The sequence below is a fragment of the Mesoplodon bidens genome (genome assembly GCF_964165515.1).
Source record: "Mesoplodon bidens genome assembly, chromosome: 1".
NCBI classification, from domain to species: domain Eukaryota; kingdom Metazoa; phylum Chordata; class Mammalia; order Artiodactyla; family Ziphiidae; genus Mesoplodon; species Mesoplodon bidens.
This window is the reverse complement of record NC_138176.1, coordinates 180,861,576-180,888,335: the sequence shown is the minus strand read 5'-3', so window position 1 is coordinate 180,888,335 and position 26,760 is coordinate 180,861,576. Positions and strand designations below refer to the sequence as shown.

The 26,760-nt window shown below is 33.3% G+C and overlaps 1 protein-coding gene across 10 annotated transcripts in view; it reads left to right on the top strand.

The window, feature by feature from the left end:
- Positions 1-26,760, top strand: part of ANKRD17 (ankyrin repeat domain 17) — a 161,082-nt gene that overhangs the window by 58,478 nt on the left and 75,844 nt on the right. For all 10 annotated transcript variants that reach the window (XM_081227747.1, XM_081227742.1, XM_081227741.1 and 7 more), the window contains exons 2-6: positions 14,592-14,745; positions 20,168-20,324; positions 23,885-24,032; positions 24,279-24,426; positions 25,591-25,824. In XM_081227747.1, the coding sequence (XP_081083873.1) occupies positions 14,592-14,745; positions 20,168-20,324; positions 23,885-24,032; positions 24,279-24,426; positions 25,591-25,824 (841 nt within the window). The remainder of the gene's footprint in view (positions 1-14,591; positions 14,746-20,167; positions 20,325-23,884; positions 24,033-24,278; positions 24,427-25,590; positions 25,825-26,760) is intronic.

The window sequence follows — 26,760 nt, the reverse complement described above, 5'->3', positions numbered from 1 at the left end:
AGAATCATTAAAAGTGATTGAGAGAAAGAGAGAGAGAAAAGACAAGCTATCCCACCCATATACATTAAAAGGTTAATAAGGGAGTATTATGAATTACTTTGCCAGCTAATTTAACTTAGATGAAATGAACAATTCTGTGAAAAACACAAAATATCAAATTTCACTCAAGATAAATAAATAACCAGAATAATATTATATCTAACAGAGAAATAGTATTTCTAATTAAAAACCCTCCAGCAAAGAAAACTCCACATCTGAATGGCTTCATCTGTGAATTATATGAAACATTAAAGGAAGACATAGTTCAAATTCTGCAGAAACTTTACTAGAAAATAGATGATGAGGAGTCACTTCCCAACTCATAAGAACTGCATTATTACCCTAATACCAAAACTCAAGTGAAGGTATTATAAGAAAAGAAAATTATAGACCAATATGCAATGAACCTAGATGTAAAATCCTAACAAAATACTAGCAAACAGAATCTAGCAATATATAAACAAGATTATACATCATGAACAAATGGTGTATATTCTAGGAATGCAAAGTTGATTTAACATTTGCTAATCAATCAGTATAATTCACTACATTTATATACTTAAGAAAAATTATTTTGTAGTCTCACTATACATACAGAAAGAATTTGGCAAAATTCAACATGCATTGTTGAAAAAATTTTCAGCAAAATTTTCAGAGAATTCTTGTGTTTGCTGAGAATTTTTTTAACCTCATAAAGGGTATTTATGAAAAACCTGGAATTAATGTCATACTTAATGGTGAGAATGAACGGTTTTCCCCTAAGGTTGAGAACAAGGCAGAGTGGCCCATTCTCATCATTCCTACTCAACATAGTGCTAGAGATCCTAGTCAGGTAAGTTTAAAAAAACTTTTATTCAGCAATAAAAAGGAATGAACTGCTAACGCATACTGTAGAGTAGATGAGTCTTAAAGGCATTGTGCATTGTGAAAGAAGCGCCACTCAAAGCTCTGGATGATTCCATTTCATTCTGTAAAAGAGAAAATGAAAGTAACAGAAAATATGATTGCTAGGGGCAGAGGGTAATGGTAAGAGATTGCCTATAAAGGAATAAGAGAAATTTTTGAATATAAGAAATATTTGTCTATCTTGTTTATGGTGGCAGTTACATAACTAGTTGTCAAAATTCACAGATTTATACAACTAAAAATGGGTGAATATATTCGAAATTATACTTCAATAAAACTGACTTTCAAAAAAATTTAATTGGGGGGCTTCCCTGGTGGCGCAGTGGTTGAGAGTCCGCCTGCCGATGCAGGGGACGCGGGTTCGTGCCCCGGTCCGGGAGGATCCCACATACCGTGGAGCGGCTGGGCCCGTGAGCCATGGCCGCTGAGCCTGCGCATCCGGAGCCTGTGCTCTGCAACGGGAGAGGCCACAACAGTGAGAGGCCTGCGTACCACAAAAAAAAAAAAAAAAAAAAAAAAAAAAAAAAATTTAATTGGGTACAGAAGGAAAAAGAATGAAGGGAAAGAATATAATATTCTCCTGATTTTTCTTTTGGGAAACCAAGCAGTTGCTTTAACTGAATCTTACAATGACTGATTTTGATGCCAAGACTTTTTTCATTCATTTAAAAATAATTGGGTTGCATGTGCATTTCAGACTGAATTACATATACCAGCAAGTTAAGCCTATATACCTCAAAATAATACAAATTATTAAGGTAGTTGTTTTGGAATTTTTGTTAGAAATATGGAAATAAGTTATTCTTGATATTTTTCTTTGAAGATTTAAAGGTTGTTTTTAAATTATTTGCGAAGATTACACAATAGGAAACTACGTGGTCTTTTTTGTTGTTTTTAAAGGTAAGCAATATAGGAGGGTACAGACAAGTAAAAATGTAAAATTCTCTCATTGATTTCACTCTTTGATTACACTGTTAATCGCTTGGGTTTATATATCTTGAAATTTTTTGTTTGTGTTCTTGTACACATACATTTTTTAAAAAAATCAACTTAAGCAGACGCATACCACGCCTGCTTTACTGAGGCATTTTTCACCTGATGTAATGTTGATATCTTTCTACATCAGTATTCATGTATTTATTCAGGAAATAATTTTATGTTTACAACTCTGTTCTAGTTGCAAAGGACAGAGCAAGGAACAAAATATGGTCCTTGCCTAAGTGAATTTATATTCAAGTAAGAAGAAGATAATAAACAAGTTGGGGGGAAAATGTCACTATATTGTTAAGTTTCATAAAGATAAATAATGAAGTGTAAAGAGATGAAAAGTGAAGGGGCAAAATGAGCAGGATAAGGACCTTAGATAGTCGTGGTGTAGGCTTTTATATGTAGACCTACTTTATTCTTTAGATGGTTATTTATTATTTCATAGTATAATTTATTTAACTTATTCTGTTGATGGGCATATGGATTACTTAGATTTTTTTCTGTTATAATCAATACTTTAATGAACATCCTTGTACATATTTTTTTGCTTAGATGTGCAAGTATTTCTGTACACTAAATTCTTAGAAGGAAAACTGCAGTTTTAAATGTCTATTATAGATTCTGCCAAATTATTCTCCAAAATAGGCATTATCTGTCAATGGATAAAAAATAATACCACATTTTAATTTGTATTTACCTGATTCCCAGTGAAGTTGAGCATATTTATTGGTCATTTGTTATGTCTTGTATAAATTGCCTACTCATATCATTTTGCCCATTGCGGGATTTGCCTTTTTCTTACTGAAATTTTAGGATTTCTTTATAATTCTGTTTATAATATACTCATCGTATTTTATAACATTTTCTCCTAACCTGTCAATTGTCTTACTTTGTGGAATCTTTGGATTTTTCATTTTTATACTGTCAAAGTCTATCAGTCTTTTCCTTCCTAGCTCCCAGGTTTTGTGTCTTTCCAGAAAAGCCTTCTTATAGTAATTTAGTCTCTTATATTTTCTTCTACTACTTCTTTAGTTTTACTTATGTTTCTAGTAGATTTTAATTCATCTGGAATTTTTAGAATATATATTCTGTGGTTGGGACCTAACTAATTTTTTCAGTTTTGTAACCATTCTCCCAAAATAATTTATTGAACTATATGTCTTTTTTTCCACTGACTTGATATACAATCTCTATCATATTTTAAAAGTCCAAAATATATTTGTTCTGGATTTAATACTCCATTGTTTTGATGATTGTCATTTTATATTTGACATCTGGTAGGGCACCCCTCCCCATTGTCTTTTTCAAAAAAAATTTGGCAATTTCTGTGTATTTTCTCTTCCAGATGAACTTTAGAATCAACATGTCAAGTTCCATTAAAAATCCCTTTGGGATTTTGATTGGAAGTGCATTGAATTTACAGATTAATTTGGGGAGAATTGACATCTTTACACTATTGAATCTTCCCATCCAGGAACATGGTATGCCTCTCCATTTCTTCAGGTGTTCTTTTATGTCCTTTAGTAAAGTTTTATCGTTTTTTTTCATGTAGGTCTTACATTTTTCTTGTTAGGTTTACTCCTGGGTATTTTGCAGTTTTTGTTGTTATTGTGAATTACATCTTTTCTTCCATTTTGCACTTTATTTTTCAATTGGTTATTGCTACTATATAGGAAATCTATTGATTTTTGTATGTTGATCTTACCATTTACTTAATTTTCAATTGATTCTCTTGAAATTTCTAGAAGGATTATTATGTTTTCTGCAAATGATGGCATTTTGTTGTTTCCTTTTTTCAGTATTTACTTTTCTATTTTGTTTTTTTGTTCATTTTATTTTGTTTTCTGGTCTTATTGCATTGGTTAGGTTTCCAGATCTGTTCCCTACTAGTTCTGATTTGGGCATCTTTTCTGATTTAAATGGAATGCTTCTAATTTTTAAACTTCTACATTTATATATGCCTTAGATTTCTGATAGAATACATTGTCAAGAACAAAAGTGTCCTTCTTGGCTTACCAGGTATTTCCATGGTAATAGATATTGTGTTTTATCATGTGTTTTTGTTGAGATGATACATTATTCTTTTCACCTCTAACATTTTAATGTAGTGAATTACATTAATACATTGACCTAATATTGGTAATGGTGTTTCTCATTTTTCGTATTTATTCAGCAAGTATTTGGATACTTGCAATATCAGATATTGCATTGTGCCAGGAACTTTGCCACAAACTTGGTGATAGTGCTAAGTCTGAATGGTTCCTCTCTTTTTTATATGGAGAAGAGAGATAATAAGCAAGTACCCAAGGACAAGATAATTTTAGACTGTGGTAGTACTGTGGAGGAAATAAAGAGAATGATATGGTAGAGAGATGAGGAGAGTACCTCCTTTGATATTATCATCTGAGAAGGTAAAATATAAACTAAGACCTGAAGAATGATGAAAGCATTGGGAAAAGCATTCCAGGTAGGGGAAGATCACACATTAATTGTATTTCTTAATGTCTTCTTGGTCCCCTTTCATATATGTGTGTGCTATACTTTTTACACAACTGCTGAATTTTCTAATGGTGTTTTATTTGAGTTTTTGTTTTGTTTAGGTTTTTTTTTTTCTGTTTAGGTTTGCTAATAGGGTTATTTATGCTTATGAGCTAGGGAGTTTTACCTTCTGATTTCTGGACTTCGTAAATAAGATAATAATGTTCTGTTCCTTCTGAAAGGACTACCCTTAAGATTTCTTCTATGGATATATTCTATTACATTTCTACCTTTCCTTGAGGTAATTTTGATGATTTCTTTTCTTAGAAAACCATCCATTTTGTTTAGACTTTCACGTTTATTGATGTATAGTTGTGCTCAGTTTTCTCCTTATAATTTTTTCTTTCTCTGATTTTCTGTAATCAGACTTGTCAAAGGCTTGTTTCTTTCTTGTAAGACTTACCCAAGAAGCAATTTTTGGGTTTATTAATTACTTTTGTATCTCTCTGAATTTCTTCATTTCTATATTTATCACTATAAACTATATTGATATATTTTTATTTGTATTTTATTTTTGAAGCTTTTTATGTATTTTAAACCTTTCTTGTGCTCTTCTGAATACATTTATGCTCTAAATTTTTCTTTTAAGGATTGCTATGACCAAATTCCATTGGAAATAATATGCTCACAATTTTAATTTTCTTTTCCTCCGTATTCTGAGAGTTCATGAGTAGACTTTTTTTCTTTTCTTTTTAAATTTTCAAGTACAGTGTTATTCTTTTATTGATAATATTTAGTTTCTTTTAGCTTAATGGACCAAGAATGTAATTAATTTAAACATGTATTTAAAAAATCTGTTCAGATTTTCCTTTGCTTAAGATAGGATCAGGTCTATTTTACTATGAAATATAAATGTAGTTCATTAATTCTATTTCTGAATTGTCCATATCTTTGCATAATCTACTTGATTTCCTCATTTTCTGAGAAAGGTGTGTGCAAAGTTTCCGACTAAGTTGTGTGAATTTTCAAGTTGCTTAAATTTCCAGTATTTTTACTTTATATGTTTCTGTTATATTGTTAGGGTACATAGAAGTTGAGCTATCACACAGTCCTGATGTATTGTATCTATTATTATTATGAAATGTTTTTTTCTATCTAATGCTTTTTGCCTTGAATTCTTCTTTGACTGATATTAATAATGGCACCTTTGGGATTGCTTTTTCACACCTGTTTTCAACTTTTATGACAAAAAATTTAGATCTCTCTCGTAATAGCATATAGTTGAGTTTTTTCCTTTTTTTTTTTAATCCTAATGTAAAAATAAGAGGAATTATCCCATTCACTTTTATATTAACTTGGTCTTTTGGTCTTTGTTCTTTTTCCTAACATTGAAGATTATGGCGAAGATGTATTTTCTTATTATCCTACACCCCAACCGCTTGTCTTTAACTGAATTGGAGTTTTTAAAATTCTATTTCCTTCCCAGTTTGAAAAATATGTTTTCTTCCTGTTCTTCAGCAGGCATTGGATTGAATTAAACACTGTTTGTAACTAGTTGCTCCCTTTCCCTTAACATAGGCTTTTGACATTATTTCATTCAAACTTGACTTTACTATTTTTTAAATAATTTGGAATTATAGTAATATATTTGTTTTAATATGCTTTTACTTTTTTAACTTTAAGGAATTTTTTATTAACAGCTACCTGAAATGTTAATGAAAGATTATATTCTACTAATTTCTTTTCTAACTCCTTAGTCTTATGATTCCAAGGCTGTCTTTTTCTTGGATTCATTTTTGTTGTCAAGGCATACATTCTCTAAATTGAGAAATGTTTGTGGTTTTTAAATTTTCAGAGTGCTTACATCTCTAAAAAATTACCTTGTTCTACAGTTTAGACTTTTTAGAAATAATTGTGCTTCATTTCTTTTCATTGCAAATTGTCTTCTAGCATCTAGTTTTGTATTTGGAAAGTCTAACATCAATCTGATTTTTAATTCTCTTATTAACAACACCCCCCTGGAATCTTTCTAGACTTTATATCCTTGGAATTCTCAAATTTTACCAGGTCATGACTCTGTGTGTAGGTGTGTAATCTGTATGTGTGTGTATATCTGCATGTGCATTTTAATGCCATCTTACATGAAATTGTTTTATTTTGAGGCTCTTTTTATAATTGATGAATAATGATAAATAGCAGAAGTAGGCTAAATTTATAATTAAATTACATTGTATTATTGATATCGAACTTAAGGAAACCCTTGAAATAATCTATAACTAACTCTGTTAGCAAAAAATCTACTTAAAAACTCTAGATTTGAGAATTCCACACAATTTTTACTTATTTTAAACATTAATAATTTGTTCACTTTATAAAGTTTATAATTAATGTCAAAAATTTCATAGTGTATTGATGATTTAATACTGAGTTGTTGCAGGCAGGTAAGTACTTTGAAGCGTAACAAAGGTCGTCATGTCTTGTACTAGCTCTGTGAGAACAGTGCTGTGTTTCGCAGTATATCACTGATGCTTAGCACATTCCTAGATCTTAACTAAAATTTATTAGATGGATCGATGAGTATGAATGAAAGAATATAGGTATAAATCAGTGTTTTCTTAACGAATAGACTTCTGAAAGCTAAATTTAATTTAGTCAGGTTCACTTTAGTTTTATTTGCTTTAATCTCAGGATACCAATACCATAATGTCAGACTATTAATTGATACTCTTTTTACAAGAACTTTAACTGGGCTTTTATTTTATTTTCTTATTTTATTTTAATGTATACATAAATCAGTATTCAGGGACTCCACTAGTACAGAAAAATTATACCCCAAATGTATTAATTTTGGAATAATTTACTCTTTATTAAGAGTTGCAGTATTTTAGCTGAATTTTACCCTCTTTAAGACTATAGAGTGGGATGAATTGGGAAACTGGGATTCACATATATACACTAATATGTATAAAATAGATAACTAATGAGAACCTGCTGTACGACACAGGGAACTCTACTTCACTGTGCTGTGCAGTAGAAACTAATACAACATTGTAAAACAACTATACCCCCCCCCCACCAAAAAAAAGACTATAAAAAATACAGAGCAAATAAATTTCTGTTAGATTTTAGGACCATGTACAGAAGAAAATAATTATGTACAGAAGAAAATAATTATGATGACTATGATGATGACTATTTCTTATAATAAATATGTGTTTGTATTCAAAGAACTTGGAAGAACACATACCATATTTTTCTGGGCTTGTTTGAGAGACATAGAATTTATTCAATCAGTGTTATAAAATTATCATAGATTCAAATTAATCTCTTTTTTAATATTTACCTTTCTGTATACAGCCTTTTAATATTATTATCATCTTAAAGTTCAGATTACCAGCTTGACAGTCAATGATAAGTGGAGGATGGTTTCCGGAACAACAAAAGCAGTAATAAATTGGTGGATAGTGATGAGATGGGAGGATGGGGAGTGTTAAAGGTCAAGAAATCCAAATTCTGTAGTTGCTAGCTTTCTTGTTTTTTAAAGTATGTTTACTCTGGAGGACTGACCCTTTTTCCTATCCCCGCCTTGCATAATCTTTCATTTGATATATTGATCAAATGATTGATAATTCCTAATTGGTTTCTTTGTCTCTGTTGTCCTGTCTATCCAAAACCATCTTTCACGTGGCCTCTATCCTTCTAGAACGCTGAGTATTTATTTTAATGCTTAAACCCTTCAGTAAGCTACCATATAGATTCTGAACTTCTCAGCATGATACTGAAAGACCCCATCTTACTTAAGCATTATTCTTTTTACTATTTTCATTCAGAATTGTCTTTTCCTTCCTCTGTACAATCACTGTATTAGTATCTATTTTGTACTGTTTTCCAATCTTGTTTGATATAGTTAGCTATTTGTACATAGAGTTGCCTTTCTATATTTATATTTGTGGAAGGCATTGATTATTAAAAAAAATCATTTTGGATTACCATTCTCCTGTGGCTATCCTGCTTTACACATAGTATGTAATTGGCAGTGAACATTTGTTAAATTGAATGGAGTTTGTATATATGATGTCTAGTTAATCAGAATATACAGTATCCTTATTCTTTGGAGTGAATACCAGTTTATTACACTACCAAATGGACTGCTCTTCTCTTATATAGCAGTGATAATACATTTGTTCTGAAGAGGAGTTAGTTTGAAATGTTATGCTAATTTTCACCGTTGGTCCAAATGACGCTACATTTCCACATTTTCATGTGACTTTGTGTTTTGAGTATACAAGGATTCGGAATACCATTAATAGCATAAACAAATTCATTCAGCTCTGATCATTGTTAAAAGACCTTGCTTTTTGTTAAGCATTTGTGTTGTTTATTTTGGGGAGAAAGTAAAAAATACTTTTTTTGAATTTTATTTTTTTTATATACAGCAGGTTCTTATTAGTTATCTGTTTTATACATATTAGTGTATACATGTCAATCCCAATCTCCCAATTCATCCCACCACCACCCCACCACCACTTTCCCGCCTTGGTGTCCATACGTTTGTTCTCTACATCTGTGTCTCTATTTCTGCCCTGCAAACCGGTTAAAAAATACTTTGTTAATCAAATAGTATTGCCATTAAATAATTTTTTTAAACAAAAGCAACCTCTGCAGTAAAACATCACCTTTAATCTTTAAAAACTAAAAGGATTTAATGTGCACAAAAATATAGAGACTAGTAAAATAAAGCCTCTATAAATCTCTTTTTCAGATCACTATTATCAAGAATTTGCCACACCACTTTGTTTTAAATTCCTGACAGTATTTCTGTATACTGCAATATGCATCTCTAAAAGATAAGGGCATTTTCTTACCTAACCAGAGTAATTCCTTTATACTATTTAATGCACAGTTCATATTCAGATTTCTTCATTTTCCTTGAAAATTTCAAATAAGGTCTATATTATTTTGATGGTTATGTCTCTGGAATTTCTTTAATTTAGAACAGTTCTTCCCTTTTACTGTCTCTCTCTCTCTCTCTTTTAAAACATGTTCTAGATTTTAGTTTAGTCTGTGTGCTTCTGTTTAACTCAGTGGTTCCCAGTTTCCCACCCCCAGGGTTTTTTTTTGTTTTTTCCTCCAGGGGGACATTTGGCAATGTCTGGAGATATTTTTAGTATCACAACCTGTGATAGGGTTGCTACTGGCATCTAGTGGGTAGAGGCCAGGGATGCTGCTGAACATCCTGAAGTGTATATATAGGACAGCTCCCAACAACAAAGAATTATCTGGCTCAAAATGTCAATGGTGCCAAGATTGAGGAGCCCTGATTTAACTTTTTCCTGATATTTGCCTTAATAATTTTTATAAACTGTAAGTTATTTCAGGGAGGCAAGAGTACTTCATAGGAGGTACTGTATATTTTATGTTGCATAAATCAGGGGCATATAATGTTTAGTTGTCTCACTTTTAGTAATTAAACATTGGGTTCAGGTATTAACAGCTTTATCCCTTAAATATAGAATTTAAAGTCAGCTTTCCTAGAGCAGAATCAAGCAACAGCTTCTTTTTCTGGTGGAAAGAATATTGAACTTGTTAATTGGATAACTGATCTCTTGGTGTTAGATATTTAGAAACTTCTATTTATATAAGGATCCTGTGCTTCTGTTTTCTCATCTGTAGCAATGAATTGAACCTGGTGATCTCTAAGACCCTTGCATTTTGATGGTTCTTTGTATTAGACAAGAATTTGATGCACAAACACCATTTCATAAAATATCCAGCTAGTCAAAACAGCACATCCAAAATAGTTTGGATATAACTTAAATTGTCATGCTTTGAATATTGATAACTTTGACAGATTATTTCCCTTACGGATGAATAAACTTAATAAGGACATCCCTTTCCTTCTGTCTCTCCCCTCTTCAGGAAAGTTATTTATACATTTCATTTAAGGAAAATGTTTCAGAATATTTATGTGAATTTCTTATTCAGACCATTTTTAATGCTCCAGAACTTGGCCATTATTCAAAATGAATTTTTTTCTATAGAAATAATAAAAATGAGTTAGGTTTCAATGGGAAAATGCATTTTAGTTTTTAATCTGAATTTCCTCAACTAAGGACATGTTAAAGAGGTATATGCCCATAACTTAGTTGACATTTGAATAAAGGATTACTTATTTTTGTATTTTTATAAGACTGCATCTCCTTATATCAGTCTCTCTACTTGTTCTGTAATGTAGCACAAGAATCTTTCCAGGTGGGAAAAGAGGAATTGGTGTTAAAGGAGGAAGTCCTCTTCTGCTTCCTCTTCAGAACTCCTATGGCTCTTTTTTTTTTTTCCTCTCTTCATCTTATGCACTTTCTACCTTGTATTATTGTTATTGTATACTTTTACTCTCACATTAAAGAAATAAGCTCCTAGGTAGTAGGCTTAATTTTACACATCTCATGGTAGTAAACAGCAGTATCTCTCGTACAAAGACTGTAATAAAAGTGTTTAATAAATCAGTGAAGATAGCATTTTGCCCTACCTGCTACCTAATATTTGATTTTTCTATATCTATAAAATATACCTTTAGGGCTTCCCTGGTGGCGCAGTGGTTGAGAGTCCGTCTGCCGGTGCAGGGGACGCCGGTTCGTGCCCCGGTCCGGGAAGATCCCACATGCCGCGGAGCGGCTGGGCCCGTGAGACATGGCCGCTGAGCCTGCGCGTCCAGAGCCTGTGCTCCGCAACGGGAGAGGCCACAACAGTGAGAGGCCCACGTACCGCAAAAAAAAAAAAAAAAAAATATATATATATATATATATATATATATATACCTTTAAATTTATTTTTTGTAACTACCTCTCCCTTCTCCAAATACACTGCAACCTTTTAGAATCTGAAAGGGAAGGGTCCCCAAATCATCTTTTATTTATTCAAGAGTTATTTGAGTCCTGACAATGTGATGAGCATAGTTCTAGTTGCTGTATATATATCAGTGCTCCAAACAAAGTGCCTATTTCCATGGAGTTTAGAAAGACAGTAAATATATATAATAAATCATGTGAAAAATTCATGAAAAAATTATGCAGAATAAGCATCTAGAGATGGCTGAGAGACTTGCTTAGGTCTCACAGGTAGTAGATGAAGCAGTAATGGTACCTAGGTCTTTAGATCCTAACAGTATCCTTGAAATTAGTTTATTCTTCATTAATCTTAAACTGGGGGGGTGGGAGAGAATATAAATAGACATCCATTCCTATTCTTTTCTTTCATCCTAATGTCTTTTTAAAAATCTATATATAGTATTTCCTAGTCATTTGAATCTACTGATTTTTAAGTTATCAAGTTTTTCACATATCAAGAATAGTGGGCTTTAAAAATCAATATGAAAACTTTTATGGATGGGAATTCCCTGGCGGTCCAGTGGTTAGGACTGCGGGCTTTCACTGCTGAGGGCACGGGTTGGATCTCTGATCAGCGATCTAAGATCCCACAAGTTGTGCTGCACGGCCAAAAAAAAAGAACTTTTATGGAGACGTTTTAAATCAATAAGAAAACATATTTCTTCTGCACTTAGTATCCCTCATGAAAAGATTGAGATGCATTTTTCTTAGTAAATTTTCACCGAACTTAGTTAAGATACAATGTGGCATAAGGGGACTTGTGTCAGCAAATCACTTTTGATTGAAATTTAATACCTTCTGTGATCTAACTTGTAGCTTTCTGACTTTTCCTATAGTAAACCCTGTATTCTAGCATATAGAAATTTGATGCTTGTCTACCAGTGCTACATTCCTTCTTCTTTTTTCTTATACCAATTAGTTATTTTGGTCAAAATCCTTTCATATTCTTTCTGCATGCACTGTCTCCTTTAAACAGTTTTAGTACCTTTGATCTGTACTTTTGGTTTGGCACTTTGCACTGCTCTTTGATACCTTTTGTTTTCTAAAACCTTAATCTGAAACATTATTTAATTTTTCACCTGTTCATTTTAACCTGTGTTCATTTTTCCATGATTATTTCCTCTCTCGTTTGGTTTTTTTTTTTTTTTTTTTTGTCTTCTCCCATTGGATTGAAAAATTGTAGATATTTTAACAGAGAAAACTTCATTGGGATGCAACTTTTTCTCTAGAAAGACTCATCGTCTGGACCATGGTTAAAGATAGGAGGACATAGTTTTTACCACGCTATAATATTGAATCACATGTGTCTATGACCAAACCATGCTGAAAAGTCCCCTTCCTAATGTATAACACTTAGGCTTTCACTACTGCCTTTAAAAATAAAGTTTAAAAAACATTATTTTTTTTTCTTAACTCCCTCCTATCATACAGATTTTTAAGGTTAATATATAGCAAAATTTTTGAAAATTTTCAAGTATTTATGGAGGTTATTTTCAGAGTATTCTGTGTCTATTTATATTTGAAATATTAGAAATCTGAAATGTTATTTCATATTAAACTGCATTAGCTTAATGGAAATTTAGAAAGAAGCATATTATTTCCCCCTGAATTTAACATTCAATATTAAATATGTATTGATTAAATATAGGATTTATGCCTGGTTGCTAGACAGGTGACTTTTAAAGATGGAACAATAGAGTTTCTGATGTTATGTTGGTTAAGAATTTATTTCTGAAGTTTTTAAATCTTATTTCTGACAGCTAGATACTAGGCATGAGGGTAATTGTGTTCTAGGTTATTGATAACTTTTATATCTATTTTAGTTATTACAGTGTTAGAAGTACTTTAGACTTGTGAAATAAATTTCACCTGATCATGTTAGTGATATTTTATATAATAATTATCAACTTTTTATCAGCAAGCTGTAAAGAATTATATCTTTATACCTATTTGTAAGTAGCACTATGACAAGGGATGTCAAAACAAAACTTTTCCCCATGTCTTAAGGGTTGCTATTTTCTAATTCTTTACATTTCTTTTAATTGAATCTGGTATATGTTACTGTATCAGTGGTTCTCAGTGTATGGTCTGCAGCCCTCTCAAGTTCCCAGAAATCATTTCAGGATGTTCAAGAGGTCAAAAATGTTTTCATCACAATACTAATATGTTATTTGCCTTTTTACTGGGTTGATATTTGCACTGATGATACAAAAGCAATGGTAGGTAAAACTGCTGGCCTCTTAAGGCCATGGCACCAAATTGTGCTAGTATCATTGTAGTTATCACTGCCATATACTCACAGTTAAAAAAATAAAATGAAAAGTCAGTTTCATCTGAAGAATAATCTTGATAGAGCAATAAATATTAATTTTTTGAAATTTCCACTTTTGAATACAGGTCCTTTTAATGTTATTGTGTGACAAAATGGGAAGAACACATAAAGCACTTATGCATATGAAAGTATGGTGGTGTTTGAGGGAAAAGCACTTGGGCTTTTTTGAGATGTGAGGTGAATAGTCCACTTTTTTTTCATGAAATGTCTTTTTTGCTGGAAAAATATAAAAGACAGACACACTATGCCTATCAAACTTGGGCATTTGCCAAATGTTCTCAGAAATGATCAAAGTGAGCCTATTACTTTAAGGGAAACAATCAACAGTATTTGTCACCAATGATAAAATTAAGCTTTCAAGCACAAACTAGAATTTTGGAAATTTTATTTGCCTGGGCTTGACAGTGTTCCAGTACTTAAAAACTTTTGTAATGAAACCAGTAGTGATATTAATGTTTTGATTTTTTGATATTGTAGTTTGATTTCAAATACAGTAAATATTAATAAATATAACCCTTATATGAAGTCCTTGGGAGCAGCACAGTACTTTATAGGTGTATAAAGGTGTCCTGAGAACAAAAGATTTAAGAACACCTAATTTAGGTCCTCTACCAGAGTCAAAGGTTTCATGTCTAAGTATTAGCCTCATAACCTCTCCCATCCACTACCCTTCCCCCATGAAATTAGAATAGAAAAGAATACATATGATTTCAGTAAGAAAAGAAAATAGACTACATATGATATGAATAATACATTCTTAAATTATTCTACAAATGTAATTTTCTCCTTTAAACTGGGCTTATCTATCCCATTGAAATTATTCAGGATTGCATTGTATTTATCATTGATTTTGATGTTAAAATATTTTTCTCTTCTCTTCCTTTTTCTTCTGTTTATTTCTCTTCCCACTTTCCTTTTGTCCTTTCATTCCTCCCTTTCTTCTTTTTTTGGTATTTATTTTCTAGGTGGAGTCTTTCATTTTGGATCAGGATGATTTGGAAAATCCAATGCTGGAAACGGCTTCCAAGTTACTCTTGTCAGGTACTGCTGATGGTGCAGACCTCAGGACAGTAGATCCAGAAACACAAGCTAGACTGGAAGCTTTACTAGAAGCTGCAGGTAAGTCTGCAAACTCTACATATATAATAAGCCTAATTGTCCACAGTTCTACATAACTCTTAAAAACTCCAGTTATTATAAATGTCTGATGTTGGATATTTAGTATAAGACTATTCATAAAGGTTAATGGATTACTTTCTAGAGCATAACATGCAACATTTCATATAAGCATAGTTTCATTACCAGAATAAAATTGACAGGTTGTTGTAAACCTTATAAACAGAGACTTCTTTTTTTATTTTATTTTAGTTTTTGCTTCATTGGGTCTTCGTTGCTGCGCATGGGCTCTCTAGAGTTGCGGCGAGCAGGGCTACTGTGTTGCGGTGTGCGGGCTTCTCATTGCGGTGGCTTCTCTTGTTGCGGAGCACAGACTCTAGGCGCGTGGGCTTCAGTAGTTGTGGCACATGGGCTCAGTAGTTGTGGCTGATGGACTCTAGAGCACAGGCTCAGTAGTTGTGGTGCACAGGCTTAGTTGCTCCGTGGCATGTGGGATCTTCCTGGACCACGGCTCGAACCCGTGTCCCCTGCATTGACAGGCGGATTCTTAACCACTGCGCCACCAGGGAAGTCCAAACAGAGGCTTCTTATACAGTTAGTTTTCATTAGTCCTGAATTCCATCTTTGCAAATTCACCTACTTTATAAAATGTATTTATACCCCCAAATTATAGTGCTGTCTCAGTCTTTCATAGAAATGCACAGAATGGTGAAAATTTTGAGTTGTTCTGCATGCATGTTTTCTGCTGAGGTGATGCTCTCTGCCTTCTTGTTTCAGCTCTCATATTGTAAACAAGTGTCCTTTCCATGGTCTACTTAGTGCCACATTTTCCACATTTTTGTCCCTTTTTTTGGTGATTTCAAATGGCCCCCAAGTATAATTCTTAAGTGCTATCTAGTGTTCCTACATGTGAGAAGGCTGTGATGTGCCTTTTGTATAATATACGTGTATTAGATAAGCCTCTTCAGCATGAGTTATAGTGCTTTTGGCTGTGGGTTCAATGTTAATAAATCAAGTATAATATATTAAATAAGATTGTATTTAAATAAAAACACACAAAAAACAAGCTTATGTATTGACTGGTTAATGCAAATGCTGTGGCCAGAGACTTCCAGGCACCTAACCCTGTATTTCCCCTTGGAGCAGTGGTTCAGTATTCATTAGTTCAGTGTTCCCAGTGACTTTACAGAACATCACTGCCATGAATAATAAGAATTGACTGTATAATTCCGTCCACTTTTTTGTCACAGATTGTCTTTTAAAACCTTGTAAAGTGAATCATCATTATATTTTTGTAAAGCGGATCATCATTATCCTCATAGGATAATGATCATCATTGTCCTCATAGGAAGTGTTTTAATTAGAGTTTATATACATAACCGAGAGTAAGCATCATAATATGTAATATGCCTTAAATATAAGGAAATAGTAACTCTAAATCTCTGTGATCATTTAAAATAACCATATTTTCTTAACTTTCCTAAAGTGGACATAAATATATGGTGAACATTAATTGTTCATGGCTTGAGCACCCTGAACCAATGCTAGATTCTGTACATTCAATGCATATAAACTGATATTTCATTATAGCATAAAACTGACCAATTGCTGTTTGATAATCCTTTCAATAAATATCTCATAACACAGCATCTAAATATTTGAAGAACTCATGGTTAAGTTTGATTTCTATCCTGGGTAAAATTCTAGAATGGATTATTAAGGGAATCTTGACCAAGTACAGATGAAAACATAGTAGGGGCACATGCAAGCTTCTTTCCTTGAGTATGGAAAACTGTACAGGGTAGCAGTGATATAATTTAGCATTTGCCTGAAATTTGATGTTGCTTTAGGAGTTTACCTGAGAGAAATGAGGATTGTGAACTTATTTGAAAACATGTCATAAGAGGAACAGGGAATGTTTCTCCTGAAGATGAGAAGACTCAAGTTGAATATAAGAGGGATATTTGTTTTCTGTGGTTCAAAGAGGCAGAACCAGGCTTAAAGATGCTACATGAAGGTAGATTTCAGCTGAAAGGAGCTACTTTTGGAGGTAGAGTTCCTTTTTATAGGATGCTAATAGTTGCTTCATTTTTCTCATTTCTGTGTTTATTCCCTTTTTTTCCCCCGTTTTCTTTATAATAGCTAACAATCAATCAAGGTGTCAGCTAAGCTGAGTTCTCATCTGTAGGCTGTAGAAGAAAATCCATTTCCAAGTTTATTATTGTTGGCAGCAGAATTTAATTCCTTGGAATTGTGGGACTGAGATCCTGATATTTGTACATACTATCAGCTGAAACTGCTCTCACCTCTTTGAGGTCACCCACATTCCCCCCATCTTCACATCAGCATGGCATGTGTAATCCTTGTCCTTTGAATCTCTGATTTCATTTTTTCCAACCAGCCACAGAAATCTCTTTGGTCTTCCTGGGGTCATGTGATAAGGTCAGGCCCACCCAGATAACCTTCTCTTCAGGTCAACTATGCCATATAGCATAACCTAATCATGGGGATAAAATCTATCAAATTCACAGTCCCAAAGATTATATAGAGTGTGTACACCAGAGCTGGGTAATCTTGGGAACATTTTAGAATTCCTAGTATACCAGTGATTGGACAGAAGCCTCTCCATTTCTTTGAGAACCCCCAAATGTCAATACGTTTAAGTCTTTTCTCTGTGGCTGTTTAATTTCTTGAGAGACACATCTGCCTGTTTCTGTCTAGTGAATTATAAATGCTGGCTGCCAGCATTTTGGGAGCTGAGAGTAGAAAAGGGGCTAAGGATCTCACTGTTTATCATGCATATGTTCACTTAATCCTCATTTTCAATTTAGTATTATCTCTTCCTCATCTATACCCAATATCTTCTAGCCCAGGGTCTTTCTGGTTTAGTCTCTTTAGAGAATAATTATCTGGCTGTGCAGTTTGGGATGGAGTCTTAAATGTCTGACTGCTCCTCACAGGTGTTCAGCCAGTCTCTCTGTTTTCCAACCCAAGCCTCACCCCTGAACCTGGAACCTGTATATAACTCCTGAGTCCTATTGGGCTATTGTTTCTCATTGATTCATGTGTTTCTGCTTATTCTGTTCTGCTAAGTCAGTTAATCTCTTCTTTACTATGTCTTCATGAATATTAGCTTTGATTTACAAATTTCTTGTAGTTTTATCAAAGATGGAGTTCCTGTTGTATTTTAGTTCTCCTTTGAGTAAGTTCTGAGAAGAAAAAGGGGGGAAATAATTGTCTTAAAATCATCTTGAAATCAAAAATCTAGATAATCATTTAATACACCTTTTCTCTGAAATTATATGGTTCTGTTCAATTGATTAAATGTCATAACTTGGAAAGAATAATTTGGTCATCGTGTACCTTTTCTATTATTTGATCTTCACTGATTAATATCTGATAATTGAATAAGACCAGTAAAAAAAGATCACCATAATCCAGAGTAACTAGATAAATTAATTTCCAATCACTGTTTATTTATTTGAAAGGTTACTATGTATTTCTTAGGTTACTTCCTAGTTATTTTTACTAAAATAGTTATCTTTACTTATGAAGATATGAGAAGTTCATAAAAATTTAATATGGAATATTCTATTTTAAATGCTATTTTTTTAAAAAACAGGGATTACTTTCTTCTGATCTGGACATATCCTCTTGTTTAGTTCTTTTTTGTCACTGACAAATAGTTGTTACATAGCCAATCTGAGTTGGCTAAAATATTGGAGCTAATTCTCTCGTGTGAGAATGCATCTGTGATATTGGTCTCAATACTGTTAGGATACTTAACTAACCACAGATATCTTATTGAATAAATACTGCTATAGCACGTTCAGACTACCGTTGGCTTTTAATATTAGTGACACAAATTATGCAGTAGGTATCAGTCTTACCAGATTAAGACTGTTTTTATCCTTTGTATGTCTTGATTGTGGCAGACACTAAATTTGACTGCTCTGAACATTTGTTATATCTAAATATCTAAAATCAGAAATGCTTTTTGCCATATTTATTCGTAAGATGTAATATTTCATATCTTGGATTTGTCAGAAGGAAAAGCAAACACGTATAAAGTTTTTTTAAAATAAGCTTCAAACACAAACTTATATGATATTATTGAGTCCTTCCACTATTAAAAGAAATCTGTACAGATATGTTTATTATCATTTGGGAGATCTTTTTGGTCTTTGTCTTAGTTAAATAGTTTGTTTTAAAACCTCTAATAGTGTTTCTTAAACCTTAATTGCGTTTGAATCACTTGGGGATCTTTTTTAAAAATGCAGGTTATTGATCAGTAAATTTTAGGGTCTCAGATTCTGCATTTCTAACAAGCTCCCAAGTGACAGTAATGCTTCTATCAGTAGTTCATGAACCACATGTTGAGTAGTGGGGTTCTGTAATATCTATTATAACATTAGATGTTCTATCTTCAAGTTAGAGCAAAGGTTATTAATCCTGGCTGTGCATGAGAGTCTCCTTAGAGCCTTTAAAGTATGTAGATCCCTAGGCCTTCCTTTTACTTACTGAATTATATCTTTAGATATAGGAGAGTTCAGCATCTGTACTTATGAAAGGCTCCACTGATGGGCAGCCTGGATTAAGCAGCACTGAGTTTAGAATAATAAAGTTTAGAGATCAGCTTGCTTTATAGTGATATGTAGAATAGCAACAAGTTGTGTTTCATGTACATGGTAACTAACCATTTCTGCTTTTGAAATTTAAAAAAAATTTGTCTATTCTGAATATTTTTTAGATATGGTGTTTTTAGACATGATTTTGGGTGTATGTAATAAATTGTGGTCGTAATTTGAAGCAAACGGGTACTCATAGATAGGTTATATTTTATATAGCCCATAATGTCTTATATGGCCATTTTTTGGTCACAAGTGGTAGTAGCCCAATTAAACATTCTTAAATGAAAATGGGCATTTACCAAAGGTATAGGGATGGTGCTGGCTTCTGGCACTACTAGTGTCAATGAGTCAAATATAACTTTATCAGAACTGTCTCCTTCCTATTTCTCTGCTCTCCTCTCCTCTATGTTGACTTATTTTGGGCAGTCTTTTTCTCTTTTTGGTAATAAAAGTGACCAAATACCTCATGACTCACAATTTAGCAACCTTTGAGCATAGGTTCTTCTTGCAAACGTATGGCAGAAGTCTGAGTGAGGACACCCGATTGTCCCAGCGTAGACCAACGACCCATTTGTAGAACCAGAGAGTCACAGAGTTGAGCACTTATGGACCACATGAAAGGAATAAGACTAAAAGAAAATTGGAGAACAGTGATTTCCCAGAAGATTCTGGCCAGACAATATATATGTCCAGTGTATCATTTGGAGTTTAACATAAATAGAGTTAAGTAACTTGAATTTTGCTTTGTTTCTCCTTTTGGGTATATCCGAATTGGTGTGAAAATAATATAATAGGAATAGGCAAATTATCTACGGCTGATGGTAAAGCCTTTGCAGATCCTGAAGTGCTTCGGAGGTTGACATCATCTGTTAGTTGTGCGTTGGATGAAGCTGCTGCTGCACTTACCCGTATGAGAGCTGAAAGCACAGCAAATGCAGGGCAGTCGGACAAGTAAGTGTATTTCCACTGTGATCAGTATAAAAACATTTTCTTAAAAATAATTAAAATAGCTAACATTTACTGAGCATGTATTTTGTGCCTGGCACTATGCTAACCACTTTACCTGTGATATCTTATTTATACTCACAAAAAACCTTAGGCATGGATTTTGTTTTTATTCCCCTTTTACTCATGAAAAGCTGAAAAGAAGTAACTTAAGATTGAATAGGTAACAAGTAGCAGAGGTAGGACACCAGTGTCTGTCTGACTACAAGGCTGACTTCTTAGCCAATATGTTATAAAAGACCTTTTGATTATTTAGATTTTGTTTTCTTTTAATGTTTTGGTGACAAAGAAGTAAATGATTTCTAATTGGTCATGCCATTTTCTACTTCATGTGCATAGTTCTGACCATTTTAAAGGGCAGGGTTTTTATTTGTTTATTTGTTTTATGAATGTTCAAAAATGTCAGAGATCTAGTTTCCATAACTTGAATGTAAGTGAGTTCCAGGGATGTTATTTTTATTTGTCCTGTAATTCCTTTTATATAATATTTCACATTTAGTAAGAACTCAGTAAATATTTTCTGACTTGGCCTTTAAAGTTTTTCTGATGATGTTATACAATAAAAAATAATCACACCATCTTGTATATAAGACAGTTATGGGTAGTATAATGAAAAATACAATGCCAAGGAAGCAGCTGGAAAAGAACCATTAATACATGTTACTGTCTTCACCCTTCAGAGGCTTCTTTTTTTTCCTTTAACTGAAAAGAAGCCATTAAGCCATTTTATTTACAGTTGACTCTTGAACAACACAGGTCTGAACTGCACAGGTCCACTTATACACAGGGTTTTTTTCTTTCTCTTCTTTCTTTTTTTTTTTTTCTTTTGGCCACACCACGTGGCTTGTGGATCTCAGTTTCCCAACCAGGGATTAAACCCAGGCCACGGCAGTGAAAGCCGAATCCTAACCACTAGACTACCAGGGAGCTCCCAGCACAGGTTTTTTTCAGTAGTGAATACTACATTGCTGCACAGTCTGTGGTTGGTTGAATCCATGGATGCAGAAACGTGGATATAGAGATATGGAGGGCAGACTGATTAAGTTATTTGCAGATTTTTCAGCTGAGTGGAGTGTGGTTACCCCTAACCCCCGTGTTGTTCAAGGGTCAACTGTATTTTAGCAGTTACCTTTAAATAGTTGAAAAAATGAGAACACTCTTTTATAGGTGAGTTTAGAGAATAAAAAATAGCATTCAACAATTGTCTTTTATATAATAGTGTTTTTATGCAACATCTTTTAGTATTAACAAGTGTGAATTTTCTGTTTCTCTTAACTCTGTGTTTGTCTTCATTCATCTAAGTTTTCTGTTTTTATTAATTTATTTTACCATCCTTCTCATAGATTGTCCCTCCTTCTTTAGTTATCTTCCAGTTCTGTTCCTTAGTTAACGTTCAGTTTTACTAGCCTACAATATTATTGATATTCTCCAGATATTTTTAATGTGCCTTCTGGGACTGGCAAGACACCTTGAAGAGTATATTAAAGCTAGTTCAGCAGGAAATAGAATAGAAAAGTAAAAAGTCATAGATTCTTCGGCACTGACACTACTAAAAGTGATCAGCAAAACACCAGACCATGTTTGTGACAGTCATATTTGTTCAGCAAAGCCTGAGAAACAGTGGAGCGCGGTGGGTGTTATGTGCCAGATTTTACATTAGTTAAATGTGGTGCCATGTGCCAGATTTAACATACCCTTTGCTCAGAAGTTGTGAAGTTCAATTGTTGCTAGAGTAGTTCCAGAAAGGCTCTTTTAAGGCTAACACACCTAAGGAAATTGAATGAAAGTTCAAATGGGAAAATAAAGGAGGATGTGTGCCTGAGGGGGTGAGAGAGAATGAGAGACCACCTGAAAGGGAGAAAAAGTATGTTCTTATACATCATATGTCTTGTGGGAGGGATTTGTCCTGAACTTACTTAAAGGTGATAGAGAACATTGAGTCTAGAGACTGTCAGTGCCTATAAAATGGGAAATTAAGAGACAAACTTATTAAGTGCTATTTGAGACTTTGACTTTGGCAGGGGACAGTACAGTTAACAAGTAGACAAAATATGTAGTATGGCATACAATGATACGATTATGGGCAGAAGAAATTGAATGGGGAAGTGCTAAGGCAGTGTTTGGGGTTAGGGATCATGTTGCATTTTTAATAGGGTAGTCAGGGAAACCCTCATTTAAAAGGTGGCTTTTTAGCAAAGACCCGAAATAGATGAGGCAGTGAGCTGCTCCTGGGAGAAGCTTTTTTGTCAGAGGGATAGAAGATACATAAATCTTGGAGTTACAGCTTAATTAGCATTTTTGATGAAAAACAGGAAAGCCAATTTGGCTAAATCGGAAAGAGTAAGTGAGAATAGTAGGTGGTGAAACCAGAGAAGTAAAAGAAGGAGTTTGAGATCCTACCACTGGACAGGTCTTATAAGGATTCTGACTTTTACTGTGGGTAAGATTAAAGGCCAATGGAGGATTCTGAGCAGAGGAGTGACAGGTCTACTTCCTTTTAAGCAAGATCTCTCTGGCTCCTTCACTGAAAAGAGCCTGAAGGAGAGCAAGGGTAAAAGCAGGGAGACTGCTTAGGAGACTTCACCATAATCTTGGCTAAGGATGATGTTCTTAAAACTGGGTGGTAGTGATAATATGGGTGTAGAAAACAGGTTATCCATGGATGATGGCTTTAGTACCTGAAGTGACAGGGCCATGTTTTAAAAGGAGGTTGTAAGAATTGAGGTATATTTGAAATAAAGAGAAGATTAATGAAGAGACTTGGATTTAGTGTTTTTCTAAGGATGAATTTTAGCCGCAAGTGAAGGAATCTTTAGAAATGTCCATAGTTGAAATTCTTTTGGAAGATTTACAGGGCAAATGCTTTACTCTTAAGTATAATTTTCTGTTGTTCCACCACTTTTTCCACTCTCCTTTTGCTTGAATTAAGCCTTTGCCTTACCTGGATATTTTTCATACTTCCCCAAAACGTGATGGCATAAGTAAATACTTCAAAAAAAGAATCTCCTTCTCAGTTATTCATAGATTAGTCAAAATTACATGCTCACAACTTTCCTATCTGATTTCCCTTTACTTGATTGAAGAACTCAGGCATTTATAATTAGTAAAAGTTTTACCCATTTCATTAAATCTTATAAAGTTTTTCTAGTGACTAAACAAACAGAAGTGTAATTATAACTTGTATTTCCTTCATGTGATTTTTCTATACAATTTTATGTTTTAAAATTTTGGATTTTTTCCCTACTTACAGTAAATTAGACTTTATCTTTCAGTTACATGACTGAAAACATTTTGTAATGTGGATAATTTTAATTCAGTGACTTTTATATGTAGATTTTAAAAACTCAGTGAACTGAATCATTTTAGTTTCTTTTTGTTATGAGTCATATTGAAATAATCATTCTTTTTAGCACTACTGTCCAGATTAATTTCAAAAAATCAACACTTATGCTGGGCAATTTTTTATATTCTTATATCCTGATATTACAATATTCTTCCCCCAATAGCCGCAGTTTGGCAGAAGCCTGTTCAGAAGGAGATGTAAATGCTGTGCGAAAGTTACTCATTGAAGGGCGAAGTGTAAATGAACACACTGAGGAAGGGGAGAGTCTCCTTTGTTTAGCTTGTTCTGCTGGATATTATGAGCTTGCACAGGTTTGTATTATCAAAATAATGCTCACAGTTTTTTGATTGTTTTGTCTTAATTTGGCCTGTGTATTAAGGAAATAATAAAATAAAATCAACCATCAGGCTCATTTCAAGAAATAGTTTTGTTAGATACATTTTTTTTGTTTATTGGCTCTGTAATATGACTAGGTAGGTGTTAACGTAAATATATGTTCAAAAACTTTTGATGAAAATATCATTTTCTAATATCCTTTAAACTTTTTCTTTCATAAGGTTTTGTTGGCAATGCATGCCAATGTGGAAGATAGGGGGATCAAAGGTGACATTACACCTTTAATGGCTGCTGCTAATGGAGGACATGTCAAAATTGTGAAGTTGCTGCTAGCTCATAAAGCTGATGTCAATGCACAGTCTTCAACAGGTTATGCATCCTTCTTTTTCAGTTTTTAAATATTAACACCCTCTGATAGTAATTAATTCACATGAAAGTGATCATTAGTGATGCTTTTGCAATTATCCATGCTGCACATTTGTATGTATCTGTGCATTAGGCTTAAAGTACATAGAATGTATTTTGAATGAAATTTCTCCTGTTTTGTGTATGAGTGCTATTAACTGGCCTTGGTTCTTTTATATTAAACATTGGCCCAGTTAAAAGGACCATCCTCTTGGAAGTGGAGAGGATGGTCTCCACCTCTCAAACCCAAGTTTCCTATTTATCAGGGGAAAATGGGAGGGAAGATAGGGAGAATAAGAAGGATATGCAACAGAAGGCAGGTCTGTCATTGCCTAGTGTTAATAAATTGCAGCCAATAGAAAAAGAAAGTATTATGAAAACATTATGTTACACAAGAGACAATGTTAATCTAAATCAGTTTTTTATTTCTTTCAAATTTGGGCATAGATGGATTTGTGTAAAAGCTCTAAAATATATGAAAATATATTTTGTGCATTTCCTTCATGCAAGATTTTTTAATTCATTAAATATTTTAAATAATTTTAAAGGTCTGCATGTTCTGGTTTGAGGGGGTTTTAGGAATTCTTATTTTACCCAGAAGTTAACTTTGTTTCCCCTGTAACATGGGAGATTTTTATCATTAAGAGGGAATGTTTTTGAAATTATTTTAACTTTGGCCACCAGTTAACTGACGTGTAAAGTTGTGGTGAAAATAGTACGTGATTAAAAGGAACAGTATGAGGTATATCTATATATGATGAATAATTATAATCCAAAGAAAAAATAAAGCTTGGGAAACATTTCTCTGATTAAAGGTAGAATCAATGTAACTTTTTCCTCATGTGGGAAGTTAGTTTCAGAATTGCTCAGTTCTTTCATAACTCTACAATTGTGATAAGTGTATCTGATTTTCCACATGTGTTTGACCCTGATTTTTAAATGGAAAGAATAGAGAGTTGATTTCAGTAAGATAAAATGTAATGAAGAAAAGAATTATATATATAAGTGTAATAGCTAAATTTATTAAGATTATAGTCTCTCATTTCAGTTTTGTCTTTGATACTAAATAAACCTCTGTTTTATTTTGGTATTTTATGTTAATGTCTTTGTTTTTCTTCATTCACATAGGCAATACAGCACTTACATATGCTTGTGCTGGAGGTTATGTAGATGTTGTAAAGGTGCTCTTGGAATCCGGTGCTAGTATTGAGGACCATAATGAAAATGGTCATACTCCTCTTATGGAAGCTGGAAGTGCTGGACATGTGGAAGTAGCCAGATTGCTGCTAGAAAATGGGGCTGGCATTAATACGCATTCCAATGAATTTAAAGAGAGTGCCCTTACGTTAGCTTGTTACAAAGGTACAGTAAAGAACTTTTTTTTTAAACAAAGTTTTTAAACTCATGAAATGACAGTTACTTCTTATAGAATGGTTAGTCACTTAAAATAAAAAATAAAATATTGTAATAGTACGTTATAAATAAGTGTTTAAAGTGTTTTAGATTTTAAAAGTTTAATATATAAAGTTTATGTATTAAACTTTTAAACTATACACTCAATATTATAAATATTGTCAATAAAAATGACTGTTGATCCAGTTGTTTTATTAGAAACAGTTATTTAATTTTAATATACACTGTACTTTTTAATGATTTTGCTTGTCAGAGTATTTTGCCTGGTTTACACAAAAGAATCCTATTGAATCCGGAAGCGTTTAGCCTGTAAATTTAAAGTAAATGCAATAAAAGCTAGAATGAGGGGCTTCCCTGGCGGTCCAGTGGTTAAGACTCCGCGCTTCCACTGAAGGGGGCGTGGGTTAGATCCCTGGTAGGAGAACTAAGATCCCACGTGCCGTGCAATACGGCCAGTAAAGAAATAAATAAATAGAAGCTAGAATGATTTATTAACAAGAAGGTGCTTAAGCTATTTCTCATGATACCAAGAAGAAAGGAAAAAAATTGAAGAGAAAGGAGGATATATGAAAAGGAAAATAAAAAGTGGTGTGGAAGGAGTTTGTATTCAAAAGAACAATTTTAGAGTATCATCAACACATTTAATAAAGTTAGAAGGAAGAGCTGGTTGAAATTGAGAATACCTACCAATATATATCTGTACAGAGGGGGTACATAGTGTTCTAAATGATGTCGATCAACCTGAAAATATTGATAATAGAGTAAAATATCTTCTTGGGGGGGGCAAGATAATTGTCTGGAAAGATGCGTGGTTTTCAGCTAGTTAATCTAGATTCTAGATTCTAAAAAGACAGCCACAGAGCCAGACATTTTTCAGAATCAACC